The sequence below is a fragment of the Panthera tigris genome (genome assembly GCF_018350195.1).
Source record: "Panthera tigris isolate Pti1 chromosome D3 unlocalized genomic scaffold, P.tigris_Pti1_mat1.1 chrD3_random_Un_scaffold_96, whole genome shotgun sequence".
NCBI lineage: Eukaryota > Metazoa > Chordata > Mammalia > Carnivora > Felidae > Panthera > Panthera tigris.
Window position 1 is genome coordinate 84,188 of NW_024962171.1, and position 18,539 is coordinate 102,726.

The window sequence follows — 18,539 nt, forward strand, 5'->3', positions numbered from 1 at the left end:
GAGCATTATTTCAAGTTAAAAGCAAATAAAACTCAGCATATTTAGGAAAAGTTCTATACCTTCCCTCAAACTTCCCGCTTTTATCAGGAAGAGAACTATCAACTCATGTTCCTCTTTACCTATGACATGTACCTCAATGGTAGAGTGGGGTGCCTAAGTGGCTCATTTAGTTCAGTGGGCTACTCTTGATTCAGATAAAGTCATGATCTTGCTGTTCATGAGATTGAGCCCCACAGTGGGCTCGGCACTGACAGTGTGGAGCCTGCTTGAGATTCTCTCTCTCTCCCTCTTTCTCTGCCCTCTCCTTCTCTCTCTCTCTCTCTCTTAAAATAAATAAGCTTTTAAAAACTTAATATAAATAAATAGATGATAGACAATAGACAGATAGATGATAGATAGATTGATGATAGATAGATAAATAGATAGATAGATGATAGATGATAGATACATAGCTAGATAGATAGATAGATAAGATAGAGAGATGCAGAGATAGAGAGATAGATGAGATGGATAGAAGAGATAGATAGATGAGATAGATAGATAGATAGATAGACAGATAGATAGATAGAGGAGCAATCTATCTTTGTTTTCCCGACATCTCCTCTGGCCTTCCTGTGAAAAATGGTCTTTCTCCTCTTTGAACCTGAGACCCCTACCTCCTTTATTCATATAAGTGTCATGTTGCCTGTCTTTGGAATCTTCCGTGTCTTTGTGGATTCCCTTTATGTAGGCTATTAAATTTCATTTTCTCCAGCTAATTTGCCAAATGTAAATGTGATTCATATTCCAGCTAGAAGGACCCTGAAGAACTCAGGAAATACTCTCCCCCCCACCAACAATAGACCCACATGAAGTTTCATGAAGGGTCAGACAAGAGTAAGCAAACATGTGAATTCCTAGGACTCCTGATGTACAGTTCCCTATGTCAGGGGCTGATCCTATTTCCTGGAAACATGAGGTAGAAGTCCTCCTGCATCAGAGATAGGTTCCCACACTGTTCCAGCTGATGGAGCCCCCCCCCCCACACACACACACAGTTCCCAAGCCCCCTACCAGGTTCCCCTCCTTCAAATCCCTATCCTCAGTCCCTGCTTCTTCCAAGTCATGAGGACCCTGACTTTCATCCCCACTCAATCCCTTATCCAGAACTCGTAGTCTGACTGGGACAGACTCCACAGCCCTTGCTGGGTCACAGCTTCATGCTTCCCTCCTGTCCCTTTATCATCTATGCGGAACTAGGATGTCATTACCAAACATCAGGTTCTGGGGTTCCCTGTTCACCCCTCCAATGCTCCAGCTCCACTGCACCGACCTCACCCCTCCTCATGCTGCTGGGACATAGCTTTCCTTGAAGACATGTTTAACTTCTGTGTCCTCTCTCTTCCCCCAGACACTGTCAGCTCCCTGAGCATGGGGACCCTTCCTGTCATGTCCAGATGTGTCCCACATCCTAGACTCAGGTGTAACATATATTAGGTGTTCAGTAAGTGGTGTGGATGCACAATATCTGGACAGTGCTCTACCCTCAGTTAGACATAGGTGGACGCTGTGTCTCTGGTTCTATCCTGATCTGTCACAGACTCTGTCTTCAGGGCAGCCTGCGCCCGGCACCCTGGAATCACTCCTTAATATGAGAAAATCCTACAATGTTTCCCTACCAGGAATAGGATTGAGGGGGCTGAATTTAAGAGAATGTGGATGATTTTGTAGCCAAACTTTCCTGAGATTGGTCTCAAACCACAGTTTACCTTTTTTATTTATTTTCGTGATTTTGGCTTTATTTAATTTTTTAAATTTTTTTCATTTAAATTTTAGGTAGTTAAGATACAATGCAATATTAGTTTCAGGAGTAGAATTCATTGATTTCATCACTTACATACAACACCCAGTGCTCATCACAAGTGCCCTGCTTAATACCCATCACACATCTAGCCCATCTCCTACCTACTTCCCTCTGTCAGCTCCTACTTTGTTCTCTATCATTGAGAGGTTGGTTTCCCTCTCTTCTATTCACCCCCTTCCCCATATGTCCATCTGTTTTGTTTCTTAAATTCCACATACGAGTGAAATCATGCAGTATTTTTCTTTCCCTGATTCACTTATTTCACTCAGCATGAAACATTCTAGCTCCATCCATTGCATTGCAAATGAAAAGATTTCTTTTTTTTTTTGATGGATGAGTAATATTCCTTTGCAGATACTGACCGCGTCCTTATCCATTTATCAGGTGATGGACATTTGAGCTCTCTCCGTAGTTTGGCTATTGTTAATAAAGCTACTATAAACATTGGGGTGCATGTACCCCTTTCAACCTATACTTTTGTATCTTTTGGGTAAAGAACTAATAGTACAATTGCTGGATCATAGGGTATTTCTATTTTTAGTTTCTTGAGGAATATCCGTACTCTTCTCTAGAATGACTACACCAGTTTGCATTCCCATAAACAATGCAAGAAGGTCCCCTTTCTCTGCATCCCTGACAACACCTGTTGTTCCTTGTGTTGTTAATTGTAGCCATTCTGACAGGTGTGAGGTGGATTCTCATGTGGTTTTCATTTTTATTTCCCTGAGGACTAGTGATGTTGAGTATCTGTTAGCCATCTGGATGACTTCTTTGTAAAAGTGTCTATTCGTGTCTTCTGCCCATTTCTTAAATGGGTTATTTGTTTTTGGGGTGTTGAGGTTGAAAAATTCTTTATGGATTTTGGATACTAACCTATTATCAGATATGTTTTTTGCATATACCTTCTCCCATCCTCTAGGCTGCCTTTTCATTTTGTTGATTGTTTCCTTTGCTGTGCAGAAGTGTTTTGTCTTGATGAAGTCCCAGTAATTCATGTTTGCGTTTGCTTTCTAGCCTTCAGCAATGTGTCTCATAAGAAGTTTCTCCAGCCAAGGTCAAAGCGTTTAGGCCTGTGTTCTCTTCTAGGATTTTGATGGTTCCTATCTCACATATAGTCTTCCATACATTTTGGATTTATTGTTGTGTATGGTGCAAGAAAGAGGTCCAGTTTCATTCTTCTGCATGTTGCCATTCAGTTCTGCTGGACCCCTGACCTGAGGAAGAGGGGTCTGATGGGGACACAGTCAACAGCCTCTGCCTGGTCCCCTCCTCACGCTCCCCTCTGGCTCCTTGATCATCTATGCAGCACTGAGACATCATCACAGCACATCAGATTCTGGGGTTTCCTTTCAACCCCTTCAATGGTCCAGGTCCACCTCACTGCCTCACCCTTGTTGACTCTCCAGAAACATCTTATTTGTGTTGCTATTCATACTTCTGTGTCTTCTTTCTCTCCCAGGACATTTTCAGCAACATGAGGACATAGATTATCCCTAGCGCACTCACGCTGTACTTAAGCCCAAGGGTCATGCCTGGCACATACTTGGTGTTCACCAGACGGTGTGGAGGGACAGATCTCTGTACAGTCACCTATCCAGAACAGGAGCACATGGGATCTGCTGGGGTCTACCCAATGGGGACTCAACTCCCAGGATAGCCTGACACCAGGTGTGCAGTAAATCCTGCCCAACGGAAGAAAATCAGACGATGCTTTGCAGAGTGGGGCTGGGTTTATGGGCACAATTTGAGAGAACAAGGACACTATTTCTAGACAAAATTCCCTAGCCTTGTCTAAGACTCCACTATTACAAGAAACGAACAAAGAAGCAGCTGTGTTGGCCAAGGGGTGTGAGCTTCACAGGAAGTCCCATTGCTGAGGGGACAGCAGGTTTGGGTCTCACCTCTCCACAGGCCTGGAGCAGTGTGAGCTTTGAGACTGTGGTCCCACACTGAGCAGTAATAATCAGCCTCATCCTCAACCTGGAGGCAAGAGATGCTCAGAGAGGCCACGTTCCCTGACCTGGATCCTGACAATCTAGATGGGACCCCCGCAGGCTGAGCACTGCTACCATAGATGACAACGTTGGGGACACTGCCTGGGAGCTGCTGGTACCAGAACACACCTCCAGCCCCAACATTGCTGCTTCCCATGCAGGAGATGGTAACAGTCTTATTCACAGGCTTGGACACTGCAGATGGCTGAGTCACCACCGACTGGGCCCAGGACCCTGCAAGTCAAAACAGAGACACGGGGTGAGAGAGAGGGGTCAGTGGACAGGGCCCATACATGGTTCCACAGTCCTCTCGTCTCCAGCCCTGATCCCAGCCTCCAGCCACCTGTGCAGTAAGCAGCAGTGTGAGCAGGAAAGGAGCCCAGGCCATGGTGGAGACCCCTGCTCAGCAGTGTGTCCTCAATGTCCCTCAGCCGGGCTTCCAGAGTCTCTCTTATTTCCTCCAGCAGCCCAAGGGGAGGGAGAGACCCTTCATGCAAACCAGCCCCCTCCCCCTGGCTGGCCAGCCCCAGCCTGAACCCTGAAGCTGACCCTTGTCTGGAAATCTCACCCCAGGAGGGGATGGAGCGAAAGCTGTGGGGCCTGACCTGGGGCTCCTCAAGGGCCTGTGAGCACCCAGAGGCTAAGCCACAGTGAGAACCAGAGCCAGGTGGCTCCCAGCTGGGATCACAGCACACAAGGCTCAGAGACAGGCCACAGCGCCCCCTGCTGCCCGAGACCCAGACATGCCCATATGTTTGGTCTTGCCCACAGAATACTTAAAAACATCCATAGACTTTATGATTTATTGTCACAGAAGAATTTAGTAGAATTTCCAGAGTTCCCCAAAACACCAACCCCCTCCATCACCTTGTCTTTCCCATGATCCAACTCTAGCCTGAGTGTGGTCACTTATTATACACCATGAAGCAACACTGACAAGTCATTGTCACCCCAAGTCTATATTTACAACAGCAAAGCTCACCGATGACATTGTTCACTCAATAGGTTCAAGAGCTATACGTTGATATATGTCCATTTTAGAACCACAAAGAGCACTTCCACTCCCACAAAAAACCTCTGTGCTCCAGTTGTGCATCCCTCCCTATGCTCAACCCCTTGCAACCACTAATTCTTTTATTGTCTATATAGATTTGTCTTTTTGGAGAATGTTACATCCTTGGAGTCACACAGCGTGAAGCCATTACACATTGGCTGCTTTCATTTAGCAACATGCAACAAAATGTCCTCTGTGTCTTTTTATGTCTTGATGCCTCATATCTTTGTAGCTCTCATCAATATTCTATCGTTGGGGTTTCCTTACCTGTCACCTCCTGAAAGGCATTGCAATTGGCTGCTGCCAGGTGTGGGCAGTTATGCATAATGCCACTGTCCACATACTTGTGCAGGGTTTTTTTGTACACATTGTTTTTAACTCCTTTAGGTAAATGCAAAGATGCATGATCCCTGGATTTTAAAGCAAGACAATGATCCGGGGTTTTGTTTGTTTGGTTTTTCTTTTTGGGTGTAAAAAAATTTTTTTTTATTTATATCCAAGTTAGTTAGCAATAATCATGATTTGGGGAGTAGGATCCAGTGGTTCATCCCTATATAAAACAAGCCATGCTCATCCCCACAAATGTCTTCTTAATGCCCCTTGTCCATTTAGCCTATCCCCCCTCCCACAACACCTCCAGCAACCCTTAAGTTGTTCTCTATATTTAAGAGCCTCTTATGTTTGGTACCCCTCCCTGTTTTTATATTACGTTTGCTTCCCTTCCCTTGTGTTCATCTGTTTTGTATCTTAAATTCCACATATGAGTGAAGTCATATTATACTCATCTTTCTCTGACTAATTTCGCTTAGCATACTAACCTCTAGTTCCATCCATGTTCGTTGCAAATGGCAAGAATTCAGAGAATCTTCACTTTTAAAAGAAATTGCCAAAATCTTTTCCAAAGTAGCTGTACCATCCTGAATTCCCCTCACCAATGAAATAGAGTTCCGTTGCTGCACATCCTGGCCAGACGTTGGTGTCATCCTGTTTTTGATTTTGGCCATTCTAACAGGTATGTAATACTATGTCATTGCTGTGTTTTTGGGCAATTTCTTACCGACATATGATGTTGGACAGCTTTTCTCAAGCTTATTTATATCACATGAATATCACCTTTGTTGAGATAATCTGCAGTTTTTAGATTGACATTGTTTCCTTACTATTGAGAAGTCTTAATTTTTAAATTAAAAAAAAAAAACCCAAATAGTTCTCTCCTTAAATCACCTTCAATTTGCAGTAGAAAGGAATATGTATAAAGAAGACTATGCCCCAAATTTCCTCCTTATTGCAGTCCTTTGTTGGATGCAAATATATGTCACATGTATTTTGTGACTTCCTTGAAATAAGAAGACATGTATCCAAACAGAGTCTTTACTCCCCCTCACGGATGGTGAACATCCTTCTTGTAACTAAGGGCTCTCAAAACACCCTGAACAGAGCTTCAGGGTAGATGGAAGAGCCATTCTCCAGCCTGCATGCTTGTAAGGATCAGACTCTCCTCGTCCCCATCACTTTCTGAGCAGCAGTAACTGCAATGGAGACGATGTCCACAGAGATGATGGGGGTGACCCTCACAGGGTCACCAGCTGCTCAAGAGGAAAAATGAATAAAGGTGAAAAGGGAGAATTTTGTTGTAATACAGCGGCAACGAGTTCATCCCCTGTTATGGTGAGTCTGGGACTGGGAAGGCCTTTTACATTCTGAGAGGGGGTCAGAGGGAAAAATCATGGAACCACCCATCAGTCAGCTAGTGCATGTAGGGTTCCTTTGCAAAAGTTAGTGACCTTGACTAATCCCATTCAACAGGTTTCCTTCTGGTTCTGTCGATTTCTTTCTTCATTCTGCAGAAGCTTTTTATTTTGATGTAGTCCCAATAGTTTATTTTTTCTTTGATTTCCCTTGCCTGAGGAGATACCCCTAGAATAATGTTGCTACCGCCAATGTCAGAGAGATAACTGCCAGTTCTCTCTAGAATTGTTATGGTTTCAGGCCTCACATTAAGGTCTTTAATCCACTTGGAGTTCATTTTTATGTATGGGGGAAGAAAGTGGTCTGGTTTCACTCTTTACATGTAGCTGTCCAGATTTCCCAGCACCATTTGTTGACAAGACTGTCTTTTTCCCATTGTGTATTCTTGCCTCATTTGTCAGACATTGACTGGTCATATAATCTTGGGCTTATTTCTGGGATTTCTATTCTGTTTCATTTTTTGGTCTGTTTTTGTGCCATTACCATACGGTTTCGATTACTATAGTTTCCTAATATAAATGGAAATCTGGAATGGTGATACCTCCAGTTTTGGTTTTCTTTTTCAAGACTGTTTCACTCTTTGGGAACTTTTGTGGTTCCATACAAATTTTAGGACTGTTTGTTCTAGTTCTGTGAAAAAGGCTTTTGGCATTTTGATAGGAATTGCCTTAAATCTATAGATTGATTTGGGTAGTATAAATAATTTAACAATATTTGTTCTACCAATCCATGAGCAGGGATGTTGTTCATTTCTTGTGTCATCTTCAATTTCTTTCATCAATCCTTTATAGTTTTCATAGTAAAAGTCTTTCACCCCTTCGGTTAAGTTTATTTTTGGGTATCTTATTATTCTTGGTTCAATCTTCAATGAGATTGATTTCTTAATTTCTCTTCCTGTGGCTTCATCATCAGTGTATAGAAATGCAACAGAGTTCTGTACATTGATTTTGTATCCTGTGACGTTACTGAATTTATTTGTCGGTTCTGACAGTTTTTTGGTAGAATCTTTAGAATTTTATATATGTAGGCAGGCCGATCAGAGAAGATGGCCACATAGGAGGATGCTGGGCTCACCGCATCCTGCTGATCACTTAGATTCCGCCCATATCTACCTAAATAATCCAGAAAACCACCAGAAGGCTAGCAGAAAGGACTCTCCAGAGTCAAGCATAGACAAGAGGCCCATGGAAGAGGGTAGGAAGGGTGGAGAGGCGGTGTGACCTACACCAACTGGTGGGAGGGAGCTGGGGCGGTGGAGGGGCAGCCAGCCCACCCAGCAAGACAGAGCCCCCGAGTCTGGCTTGCAAATTGGAGGGGCCAGATTCGGTGAGTTCTGACAGCTAGCAGGACTTGACATCTGGAATGTTAAAAGTCAACAGCCCTGCTCTCGGCCAGTGGGGAGGGCAGGAAGACACCAAGAGGGAGAGTTGTTGAGCCCCGGCAGACAGAGTTCACCTCCCGGGGAACAAAGGCTCTGGCCACCGCCATCTCCCTCTCCCATCCCCAGCCGAACTCCCTAATGGAACCAGTTCCTGTCACCAAACTTGCTTCCACCACGCAAACACCCAACGCTGTGCTTCTGTGGATCCATCCCTTTGAAGAGTCTACCTGCTTCCCTCCTGGTGCTGCAGGGACCCTCCTGCAGGGGACCACCCACAGCAAACCGAGCTAAGCCTGTCCCTTCCGCCCTGGCTCACTTTTCGGATGCACCCGGGCTAATACGCCAGATCCCATCTAAGCAGCACCGCTAGCCTGGTAGTGTGCAAGTAGCCCAGTCAGGGGCCACACCACTCCATAGTGAGTCCTGTCCCTGGGAGAAGGGCAGATAAGGTACACATCAGTCTGACTGTGGCCCCGGGGTGGGCTGGGGGCAGACATCAGGTCTGACTGCAGCCCCGCCCACCAACACAAGTTACTCCAGACAGCACAGAGGAAGAGCCCTGCAGTTCCACACCACTCCAGGGACTATCCAAAATGATGAAATGGAAGAATTCTCCTCAAAAGAAACTCCAGGAAGGAGCGACAGCTAACGAATTGATCAAAAACTGTTTCAGCAATATAACGAAACATGAATTTAAAATAATAGTCATAAAATTAATCGCTGGGTTTGAAAAAGGTATACAGGACAGCAGAGAATCTATTGCTACAGAGATCAAGGGACTAAGAAACAGTCATGAGGAGCTAAAAAGTGCTATAAATGAGGTGCAAAGTAATATGCAGGTGACCACAGCTCAGATTGAAGAGGCACAGGAGAGAATAGTTGACTTAAAAGATAAAATTATGGTAAAAGAGGAAGCTGAGAAAAAGAGAGATTAAAAAAAAAAATCCAGGAGTGTGAGGGGGAGAATTAGAGAAGTAAGTGATGCAATGAAACACAACAATATCCGTATAATAAGAATTCCAGAAGAGGAAGAGAGAGAGAAAGGGGCTGAAGGGGTGCTTGAACAAAACATAGCTGAGAACTTCCCTGACCTGGGGAAGGAAAAAGGCACTGAAATCCAAGAGGCACAGAGAACTCCCTTCAGACGTAATTTGAATCGATCTTCTGCACGATGTATCATAGCGAAACTGGCAAAATACAAGGATAAAGACAAAATTCTGAAAGCAGCTCGGGATAAACACACTCTAACATATAAAGGGAGTCTGATAAGACTACTGACGGATCTGTCTACTGAACTTTGGCAGGCCAGAAAGGAATGGCAGGAAATCTTCAATTGATGAATAGAAAAAATATGCAGCTGAGAATCCTTTATCCAGCAAGTCTGTCATTCAGACGAGAAGGAGAGACAAAGGTCTTCCCAAACAAACAAAAGCTGAAGGAATTCATCACCACTAAACCAGCCCTACAAGAGATCCTAAGGGGGATTCTGTGAGAGAAATGTTGCAAGGACCACAAAGTACCAGACACATCACTCCAAGCATGAAATCTATACATATCACAATGACTCTAAACCCATATCTTTCTGTAATGATATTGAATGTAAATGGACTAAATGCTCCAACCAAAAGACATAGGGTATCAGAATGGATAAAAAAACAAGAGCCATGTATTTGCTGTCTACAAGAAACTCATCTGAGACCTGAGGACACCTTCAGATTGAAAGTGAATGGATGGAGAACTATCTATCATGCCACTGGAAGTCAAAAGAAAGCTGGAGTAGCCATGCTTATATCAGACAAACTAGACTTTAAATTAAAGGCTGTAACAAGAGATGAAGAAGGGCATTATATAACAATGACAGGGTCTCTCCATCAGGAAGAGCTAACGATTATAAATGGCCATGCACTGAAGACGGGAGCCCTCAAATATATAAAACAATTCATCACAAACATAAGCAAATTTATATTTTTTTAACTTTATTTATTTTTGAGACAGAGAGAGACAGAGCATGAATGGGGGAAGGTCAGAGAGAGAGGGAGACACAGAATCCGAAACAGGCTCCAGGCTCTGAGTGGTCAGCACAGAGCCCGACATGGGGCTCGAACTCACAGACCGCGAGATCATGACCTGAGCTGAAGTCAGACGCTTAACCGACTGAGCCACCCAAACGCCCCAAGCAACCTTATTGATAAGAATGTGGCAATTGCAGGGGACTTTATTACCCCCCTTACAACAATGGATAGATCATCTAGACACAGGATCAATAAAGAAACAAGGGCGCTGAATGACACATTGGATCAGATGCACTTGACAGACATATTTAGAACTCTGCATCCCAAAGCAACAGAATATATATTCTACTCAAGTGCACATGGATCATTCTCCAAGATAGATCACATACTGGGTCACAAAATGGCCCTCCATAAGTATAAAAGAATTCAGATCATACCATGCATACTTTCAGACCATAAGGCTATGAAGCTTGAAATCCACCACAGGAAAAAGTTTGGAAAACATCCAAAAGCATGGAGGTTAAAGATCACCCTACTAAAGAATGAGTGGGTCAACCAGACAATTAGAGAAGAAATTTAAAAATATATGGAAGCAAATGAAAATGAAAATACAACAATCCAAACGCTTTGGGATGCAGCAAAGGCAGTCCTGAGAGGAAAATACATTGCAATCCAGGCCTATCTCCAGAAACAAGAAAAATCCCAAATACAAAATCTAACAGCACACCTAAGGGAAATAGAAGCAGAACAGCAAAGACACCCCAAACCCAGCAGAAGAAGAGAAATAATAAAAATCAGAACAGAAATAAACCATACAGAATCTAAAAGAACTGTAGAGCAGATCAATGAAACCAAGAGTTGGGTTTTTTTGAAAAAATAAACAAAATTGATAAGCCTCTAGCCAGGGTTCTCAAAAAGAAAAGGGAGATGACCCAAATAGATACAATCATAAATGAAAATGGAATTATGACAACCAATCCCTCAGAAATGCAAGCAATTATCAGGGAATACTATGAATAATTATATGGCAACAAACTGGGCAACCTGGAAGAAATGGACAAATTCCTAAGCACCCACACACTTCCAAAACTCAAACGGGAAGAAATAGAACATTGAACAGACCCATAACCAGCGAAGAAATTGAATCACTTATCAAAAATCTCCCAACAAATAAGAGTCCAGGAGCAGATGGCTTCCCAGGGGAATTCTACCAGACATTTAAAGCAGATATACCACCTATCCTTCTCAAGCTATTCCAAAAAATAGAAAGGGAAGGAAAACTTCCAGACTCATTCTATGAAGCCAGCATTACTTGGATTCCTAAACCAGACAGAGACACAGCAAAAAAAGAGAACTACAGGCCAATATCCCTGATGAATATGGATGCAGAAATTCTCAACAAGATACTAGCAAATTGAATTCGAAAGCAATAAAAAGAATTATACACTATGATCAAGTGGAATTCATTCCTGCCTTGCAGGGCTGGTTCAACATTCACAAATCAATCAATGGGATACATCACATTAATAAAAGACAAGATAAGAACCATATGATCCTGTCAATCGATGCAGAAAAAGCATTTGACAAAATTCAGCATCCTTTCCTAACAAAAACCCTGGAGAATGTCGGATAGAAGGAACGTACTTAAACATCATAAAAGCCATTTATGAAAAGCCCACAGCTAATATCATCCTCAATGGGGAAAAACTGAGAGCTTTCTCCCTGAGATCAGAAACACGACAGAGATGTCCACTCTCACTGCTGTTGTTTAACATAGTGTTGGAAGTGCTAGCATCAGCAATCACACAACAAAAGAAAATCAAAGGCATCAAAACTGGCAAAGACGAAGTCAAGCTTTCACTTTTTGCAGATGACATGATATTATACATGCAAAACCCGATAGACTCCACCAAAAGTCTGCTAGAACTGATACATGAATTCAGGAAACTCGCAGGATACAAAATCAATGTACAGAAATCAGTTGCATTGTTAGACACTAATAATGAGGCAACAGAAAGACAAAGAAAGAAACTGATCCCATTCACAATTGCACCAAGAAGCATAAAATACCTAGGGATAAACCTAACCAAAGATGTAAAAGATCTGTGTGCTGAAAACTATAGAAAGCTTATGAAGGAAATTGAAGAAGATATAAAGAAATGGAAAAACATTCCGTGCTCAGGGCCCAGAAGAATACATATTTTAAAATGTCAATACTACGCAAAGCTATCTACACATTGAATGCAATCCCAATCACAATTGCACCAGCATGCTTCTCAAAGCTAGAACAAGCAATCCTAAAATGTGTATGGAACCACAAAAGGCCCTGAGTAGCCAAAGTAATTGTGAAGAAGAAGACCAAAGCGGGAGGCATCACAATCCCAGACTTTAGCCTCTACTACAAAGCTGTAATCATGCAGACAGCACGGTTTTGGCACAAAAACAGACACTTAGACCAATGGAATAGAATAGAAACCCCAGAATCATATCCACAAAAGTATGGCCAACTGATCTTTAACAAAGCAAGAAAGAATATCCAGTGGAGAAAAAGACAGTCTCTTTACAAATGCTGGGACAACTGGACAGCAACGTGCAGAAGGAGGAAACTAAACCACTTTCTTACACCATTCACAAAAACAAACTCAAAATGGATAAAGGACCTGAATGTGAGACAGGAAACCACCAAAACCCTAGAGGAAAAAGCAGGATAAAACCTCTCTGACCTCAGCTGCAGCAATTTCTTACTTGACACATCCCCAAGGCAAGGGAATTAAAGGCAAAAGTGAACTATTGGGACCGCATCAAGATAAAAAACTTCTTCACAGAAAAGGAAACAGTCAACAAAACTAAAAGGCAACCAATGGAATGGGAAAAGATATTTGCAAATGACATATTGAACAAAGGGCTAGTATCCAAAATCTATAAAAAGCTCACCAAACTCCACACCCGAAAAACAAATAACCCAGTGAAGAAATGGGCAGAAAACATGAATAGACACTTCTCTAACGAAGACATCCAGATGGCCAACAGGCACATGGAAAGATGCTCAACGTCGCTCCTCATCAGGGAAATGCAAATCAAAACCACACTCACATACCACCTCACGCCAGTCAGGGTGGCTAAAATGAACCAATCAGGAGACTATAGATGCTGGAGAGGATGTGGAGAAACAGGAACCCTCTTGCACTGTTGGTGGGAATGCAAACTGGTGCAGCCACTCTGGAAAAGAGTGTGGAGGTTCCTCAAAAAATTAAAAATAGATCGACCCTATGACCCTGCAATAACACTGCTAGGAATTTACCCAAGGGATACAAGAGTGCGGATGCTTAGGGGCACCTGTACCCCAATGTTTATAGCAGCACGTTCAACAACAGCCAAATCATGGAAAGAGCCTAAATGTCCATCAACTGATGGATGGATAAAGAAATTGTGGTTTATATACACAATGGAATATGTTGTGGCAATGAGAAAGAATGAATTACGGCCTTTTGTAGCACTGTGGATGGAACTGGAGAGTGTTATGCTAAGTGAAATAAGTCACGCAGACAAAGACAGATACCATACGTTTTTATTCTTAGGTGGATCCTGAGAAACTTAACAGAAGACCATGCGGGAGGGGAAGAAAAAAAAAAAAGAGGTTAGAGAGGGAGGGAGCCAAAACATAAGAGACTCTTAAAAATTGAGAACAAACTGAGGGTTGATGGGGTGAGAGGGAGGAGAGGGTGGGTGATGAGTATTGAGGAGGGCACCTGTTGTGATGGGCACTGGATGTTGCATGGAAACCAATTTGACCATAAGTTTCATATTTAAAAAAATAAAAAAATACATAAAATAATATTTGACATGTAAAAAAAAGTCATTTGAAGCTGAAATATTTAAGGGCAGAATGACTTTTCCTGGGGTCTGCCTGGCTCAGTAGGTTAACTATCCGACTTTCCCTCAGGTCACACTCACTGTTCATGACTTTGAGCCCCGCTTCAGGTTCTGTGCTGACAGCTCAGAGCCTGGAACCGGCTTCAGATTCTGTGTCTCCCTCTGTCTGCCCCTCCCCTGTTCATGCTCTCCCTCTCTCTCTGTCTCTCTCTCAAAAAATAAATAAACATTAACTAATTCTTTAAAAAATGAATGACTTCTCTTACATCCTAGAGTGATTCCTAGGAAGTAAACTCTTCTTTAATGACCCTGTGTTTTTCCTGCAATGCACCCCACATTACTGTGGCAACAGACAGGAGATGGCGATATAGGTTCATGAACTAATTAGTGGAAGGGGAGGAAGGAAAAAGGGAAGAGTGGAATTTGGGAAAAGAAATGACCCTAGACCTGGAGATATAACATGACATTAATGAATAGAGAAAGAACATTCAGGAGGGACACTGGCAAAGAGTGTTCCAAGTGTGGGAAAAACAGGAGAGTTCATTTCTGACTTTTTTTTTAAACTTTTTTTAATGTGCATTTATTTATTTTTGAGAGAGAGAGAGAGAGAGCAGGGGAGGGGCAGAGAGAGAGGGAGACAGAATCCCAGGCAGGCTCCATGCTGTCAGCATAGAGCTTGACGTGGGACTTGGACCCAGGAACCATGAGATCATAACCTGAGCCAAAACCAAGAGTTGGACGCTTAACCAACTGAGCCACACAGGCGCCCCTTCTGACTCTTAATAGTAAGCTTTGTGTCTTTCAGAGGCAGAGTCACAGTGGCATTGGAATCAGGCAGACTGTGATCTGACTCCCTGTGACCAGGACCCTGGGAAGTGGGGACACTCAGCAATGACACAGAGGTGACTGAGGGAGCCTGAGAGCAGGAGTAGTCCCATATGGAGTGTGTGGAAAAAAAGGAGTTGTTCCTGTACTGGCGCCTGAGTCTGTTCCTCACCTGACAGAGTGAGAGCAAAAGAAAAGGTCTCAGGTGCATGGCGGTCTGGAAATGGTCACCATTAAGGTTTCTGGAAAACTTTGTACCTTCTAGCAACCTCTGGGAATAAGAGGCCATCAGAGTAGGAATATGTTTTCTGCTTTCTACTTCTCATGGGACTGTTTGCATTTCAGGCCAGAACCTCAGCTTCTGAGGGTGTGTTGGGCTGCAGTTGATCTGATGCAGGGGCATCTGAGTGGTCTGGGGACTGAGCTGTAGTTTTATGAGACATAAAGACCCTGGCCTGTGTCCCCTGTGCAGATTGTCCATAGTCCGTGTGACGACCTGAACAACACGGAGGATGGAGGGAAGATGATACAGGTGGCTGGGACTTCTTTGGCGAAGCTTCCATCATTTTCTTCTGCCTGTACCCCAACTCTCCCAACTACACGGTTAGTCAGTGAGTCCAGGTCCCACCAGACAGTCACTGTGTTACCCAAAGCAATAGGTGTCCCTTCCCCGGTTGCCATGATGGTGTCAGGGCAGAGGGTGGGGTGGTTTTATCCAGTCATCCTCAAATCTGGGGTTTCTTACCAGTGGGTCCGCAAGGGCCAGTCTCTGTCATCCAGACGTTTTGTTCTGTGGACATTACCTGGGACTGCAGACACATTTTCCCCATGTGGGAAGTCAGTGTGAGACACAATACATTTGGCTTATGTGTCCTCTTTCTTGCCCAAGACGGTGTCAGCTCTCTGAGCATGGGGACCCTCCCTGTCATTTCTGTACTGTGATCTGAGCCCCAAGCCCACATAGGTCATGTAGTGAGGATTCTCTCAATGCCACGCATGTAGACCATGTGGACGGTTGACTATCCTCAGTCAGGCACAGCTATGCTCTGTGTCGCTGTTCTGTCCTGGTGCTTTGATATGGACTGAACTGTATCCCTGTAGATTCCTATATGGAAACCCACACTGTGACTTCATAGACTTTACAGAAGAGGTAGACACAGCATGGGTGAGCACACGTGGAAATGCCACGTGAGGACCCAGGACGAATGTAACCACTTGCAAGACAAGGAGAGAGACCTCAGGAGACATCAAACTTGCCACCACCTTGAACTTGGACATTTAGCCTCCAAAACTGTGAGAAAATAAATATCTTTTGATTTTCTCACCCAGTGGGTGGTATGATGTTATGGCAGCCCCAGCAGGCAGGCACAATCCTCAAGGACTCTGTCCCCAGGGCAACAGGTCCCAGCATCCAGGAATTTCTGCTCAGTTTGCATAAAACAGAAAATGTGCTCCTACAGACACAGGGTTTGGTGTCTGAATTGAGAGGACAAGGACACATACTCAAGAGAAAGTTCACTGGTTTGGGTTTCAGACCTCCGTTTTAGGGAAGCAGCTGTGTTGGCAGAAGGTGGGGGCTGCAAAGGAAAGCGCATCAGTGTGGGGACAGCAGGTTTTTGTCTCACTTCCCCACGGGCCTGGAGCTCTGTGTGAGCTTTCAGACCACCATCCCATGCTGAGCAGTAATAATCAGCCTCGTCCTCAGCCTGGAGCCCAGTGATGGTCAGGGTGCCTGTGCTGCCAGACTTGGAGCCAGAGAATCGTTCAGGGACCCCCGAGGGTCTGCTATTATCCCAATAGATTATGGTTTTGGGGGTTGTGCCTGGGAGTTGTTGGTACCAGCTGACATAATTGCTACCGATGTTGGAACTGCTTCCAGTGCAAGAGATGGTGACCCTCTGGCCCAAGGAGCCTGACACCGAGGGTGGCTGAGTCAGTACAGACTGGGCCCAGGACCCTGGAAAATGGAGAGACACAGACAGGGTGAAGCAGGGGTCTGGACACAAGAGGGTGGAAGCAGGGCCCACGTGTCCTCCCAGAGCCCCTTCCCCTGTCCCCACATCCAATCACCTGTGCAGTGAGCGAGGAGGGTGAGAAGGACCGAAGACCAAGCCATGGTGGAGACCATCACCGATCCTGTCTTCTGTGCCCCGCAGCTGAGCAGACCTCCCTTAATCTGTTCCTTTTTCATCCACTGAGAGAGGGCGGGCCTGTCCATGCAAATGATACCCCAGCTCTCTGAGCCCTCACTGGACCTGAGTCAGGTGCCTCTGCCTGTGGATGTCAGGGGGTGGGCAGAGGAATGGCTGTGTGGGGCCAGACTGTGCAGAAGTCACAGTTATGAGTCTCAGCAGAGGGCACAGGCAGTGCAGGTGGCAGGTCTCAGGTCTCATCACCCCTGAACCCTCAGAAATGGGCCCTGTGAGCCCCCTTGTGTCCAGACTCAGAAACATCATTGTGCAAAATGGTAACCAGAGCCCATAAAAGGAGCTCCTGTCCCCCATTGCTTTGTCCACTGCCCCTTTCCTAGGGCCAGCCAGGTATCTTCTGGGTAGCCTCCCATATCCTCAAAGCAGACTTTCTGCTCTTCTCAGACTCCTCCGGAAAAGCCAGGCCATGTTTCCCTGTATGTTTCATGGGTCAGGACTGAGGTGGTATTTCTACAAAAACGCCACTTAGATCAGAATCATGTCCGGAGCTGTGGTGAGTACCAAAGGACACGTGGCCCCTTCTGTGTAGGATTCTGTGTTCTTTCCTATTATGTGCTTCCTCCCTGGTTTCCAGGGCTCTCCTGCTCTGAGGATCTCACAGCCTGAACAGAAGCTCTCCTTCTGTCCTCAGTGCTGTGGGAAGGAACAACTGTGTGTATTCCTAAGGGCACTGTCCACTAAAAATCTTTGCCATCTGTCACTATGTCTGCTTATTTGAAACGACAGTTCTCCACACACTGTGGTTAGTGATTTCCTCCCAGGATCTGTACCCCCAGCACACAGATACAAATATGCAGGGGTCCTAGTGTGGCACTGAACACAGAGCCCAAGGGCAAACCTGCAGGAAGTTCCAAGAGGGAAGGAGTGACCGCAGCAGGTGCTCTGACAGGGTTCCAGTGACACGGTTTATGTGTTAGTCACCACTTAGCCAAGTGTGCACTTTAGAAATGAGCAGAAACCATGAACAGACACTTCTCTAACGAAGACATCCACAAGGCCGACAGGCACATGGAAAGATGCTTAACATCACTCCTCATCAGGAAAATACAAATCAAAACCACACTGAGATATCACCTCATGCCAGTCAGAGTGGCTGAAATGAACCAATCAGGAGACTATAGATGCTGGAGAGGATGTGGAGACATGGGAACTGTCTTGCACTGAGGGTTGCAAACTGGTGCAGCCACTCTGGAAAACAGTGTGGAGGTTCCTCAAAAAATTAAAAATAGATCTACCTATGACCCTGCAATAGCACTACTAGGAATTTACCCAAGGGATACAGGAGTGCTGATGCATAGGGGCACTTGTGCCCCTATGTTTATAGCAGCACTTTCAACAATGGCCAAATTATGGAAAGAGCCTAAATATCCACCAAGTAGTGAATGGATAAAGAAGATGTGGTTTATGTATACAATGGAATACTACTTGGCAATGAGAAAGAATGAAATCTGGCCATTTGCAGCAATGTGGATGGAACTGGAGGATATTAGGCAAAGTGAAATAGGTCAGTCAGAGAAAGACAGATATCGTATGTTTTCACTCACATGTGGATCCTGAGACACTTAACAGAAGACCATGAGGGAGGAGAAGGAAAAAAA

At 44.5% G+C, this 18,539-nt stretch overlaps 1 gene segment (V, D, J or C); it reads right to left on the reverse strand.

Moving 5' to 3' along the window:
• Nucleotides 1–6,379: 6,379 nt before the first annotated feature.
• LOC122236256 lies at nucleotides 6,380–16,877 on the reverse strand. The segment is given in 3 exon segments: nucleotides 6,380–6,477; nucleotides 16,365–16,688; nucleotides 16,802–16,877. Coding segments are annotated over 3 exon segments (480 nt in total).
• Between the last annotated feature and the right edge of the window lie 1,662 nt (nucleotides 16,878–18,539).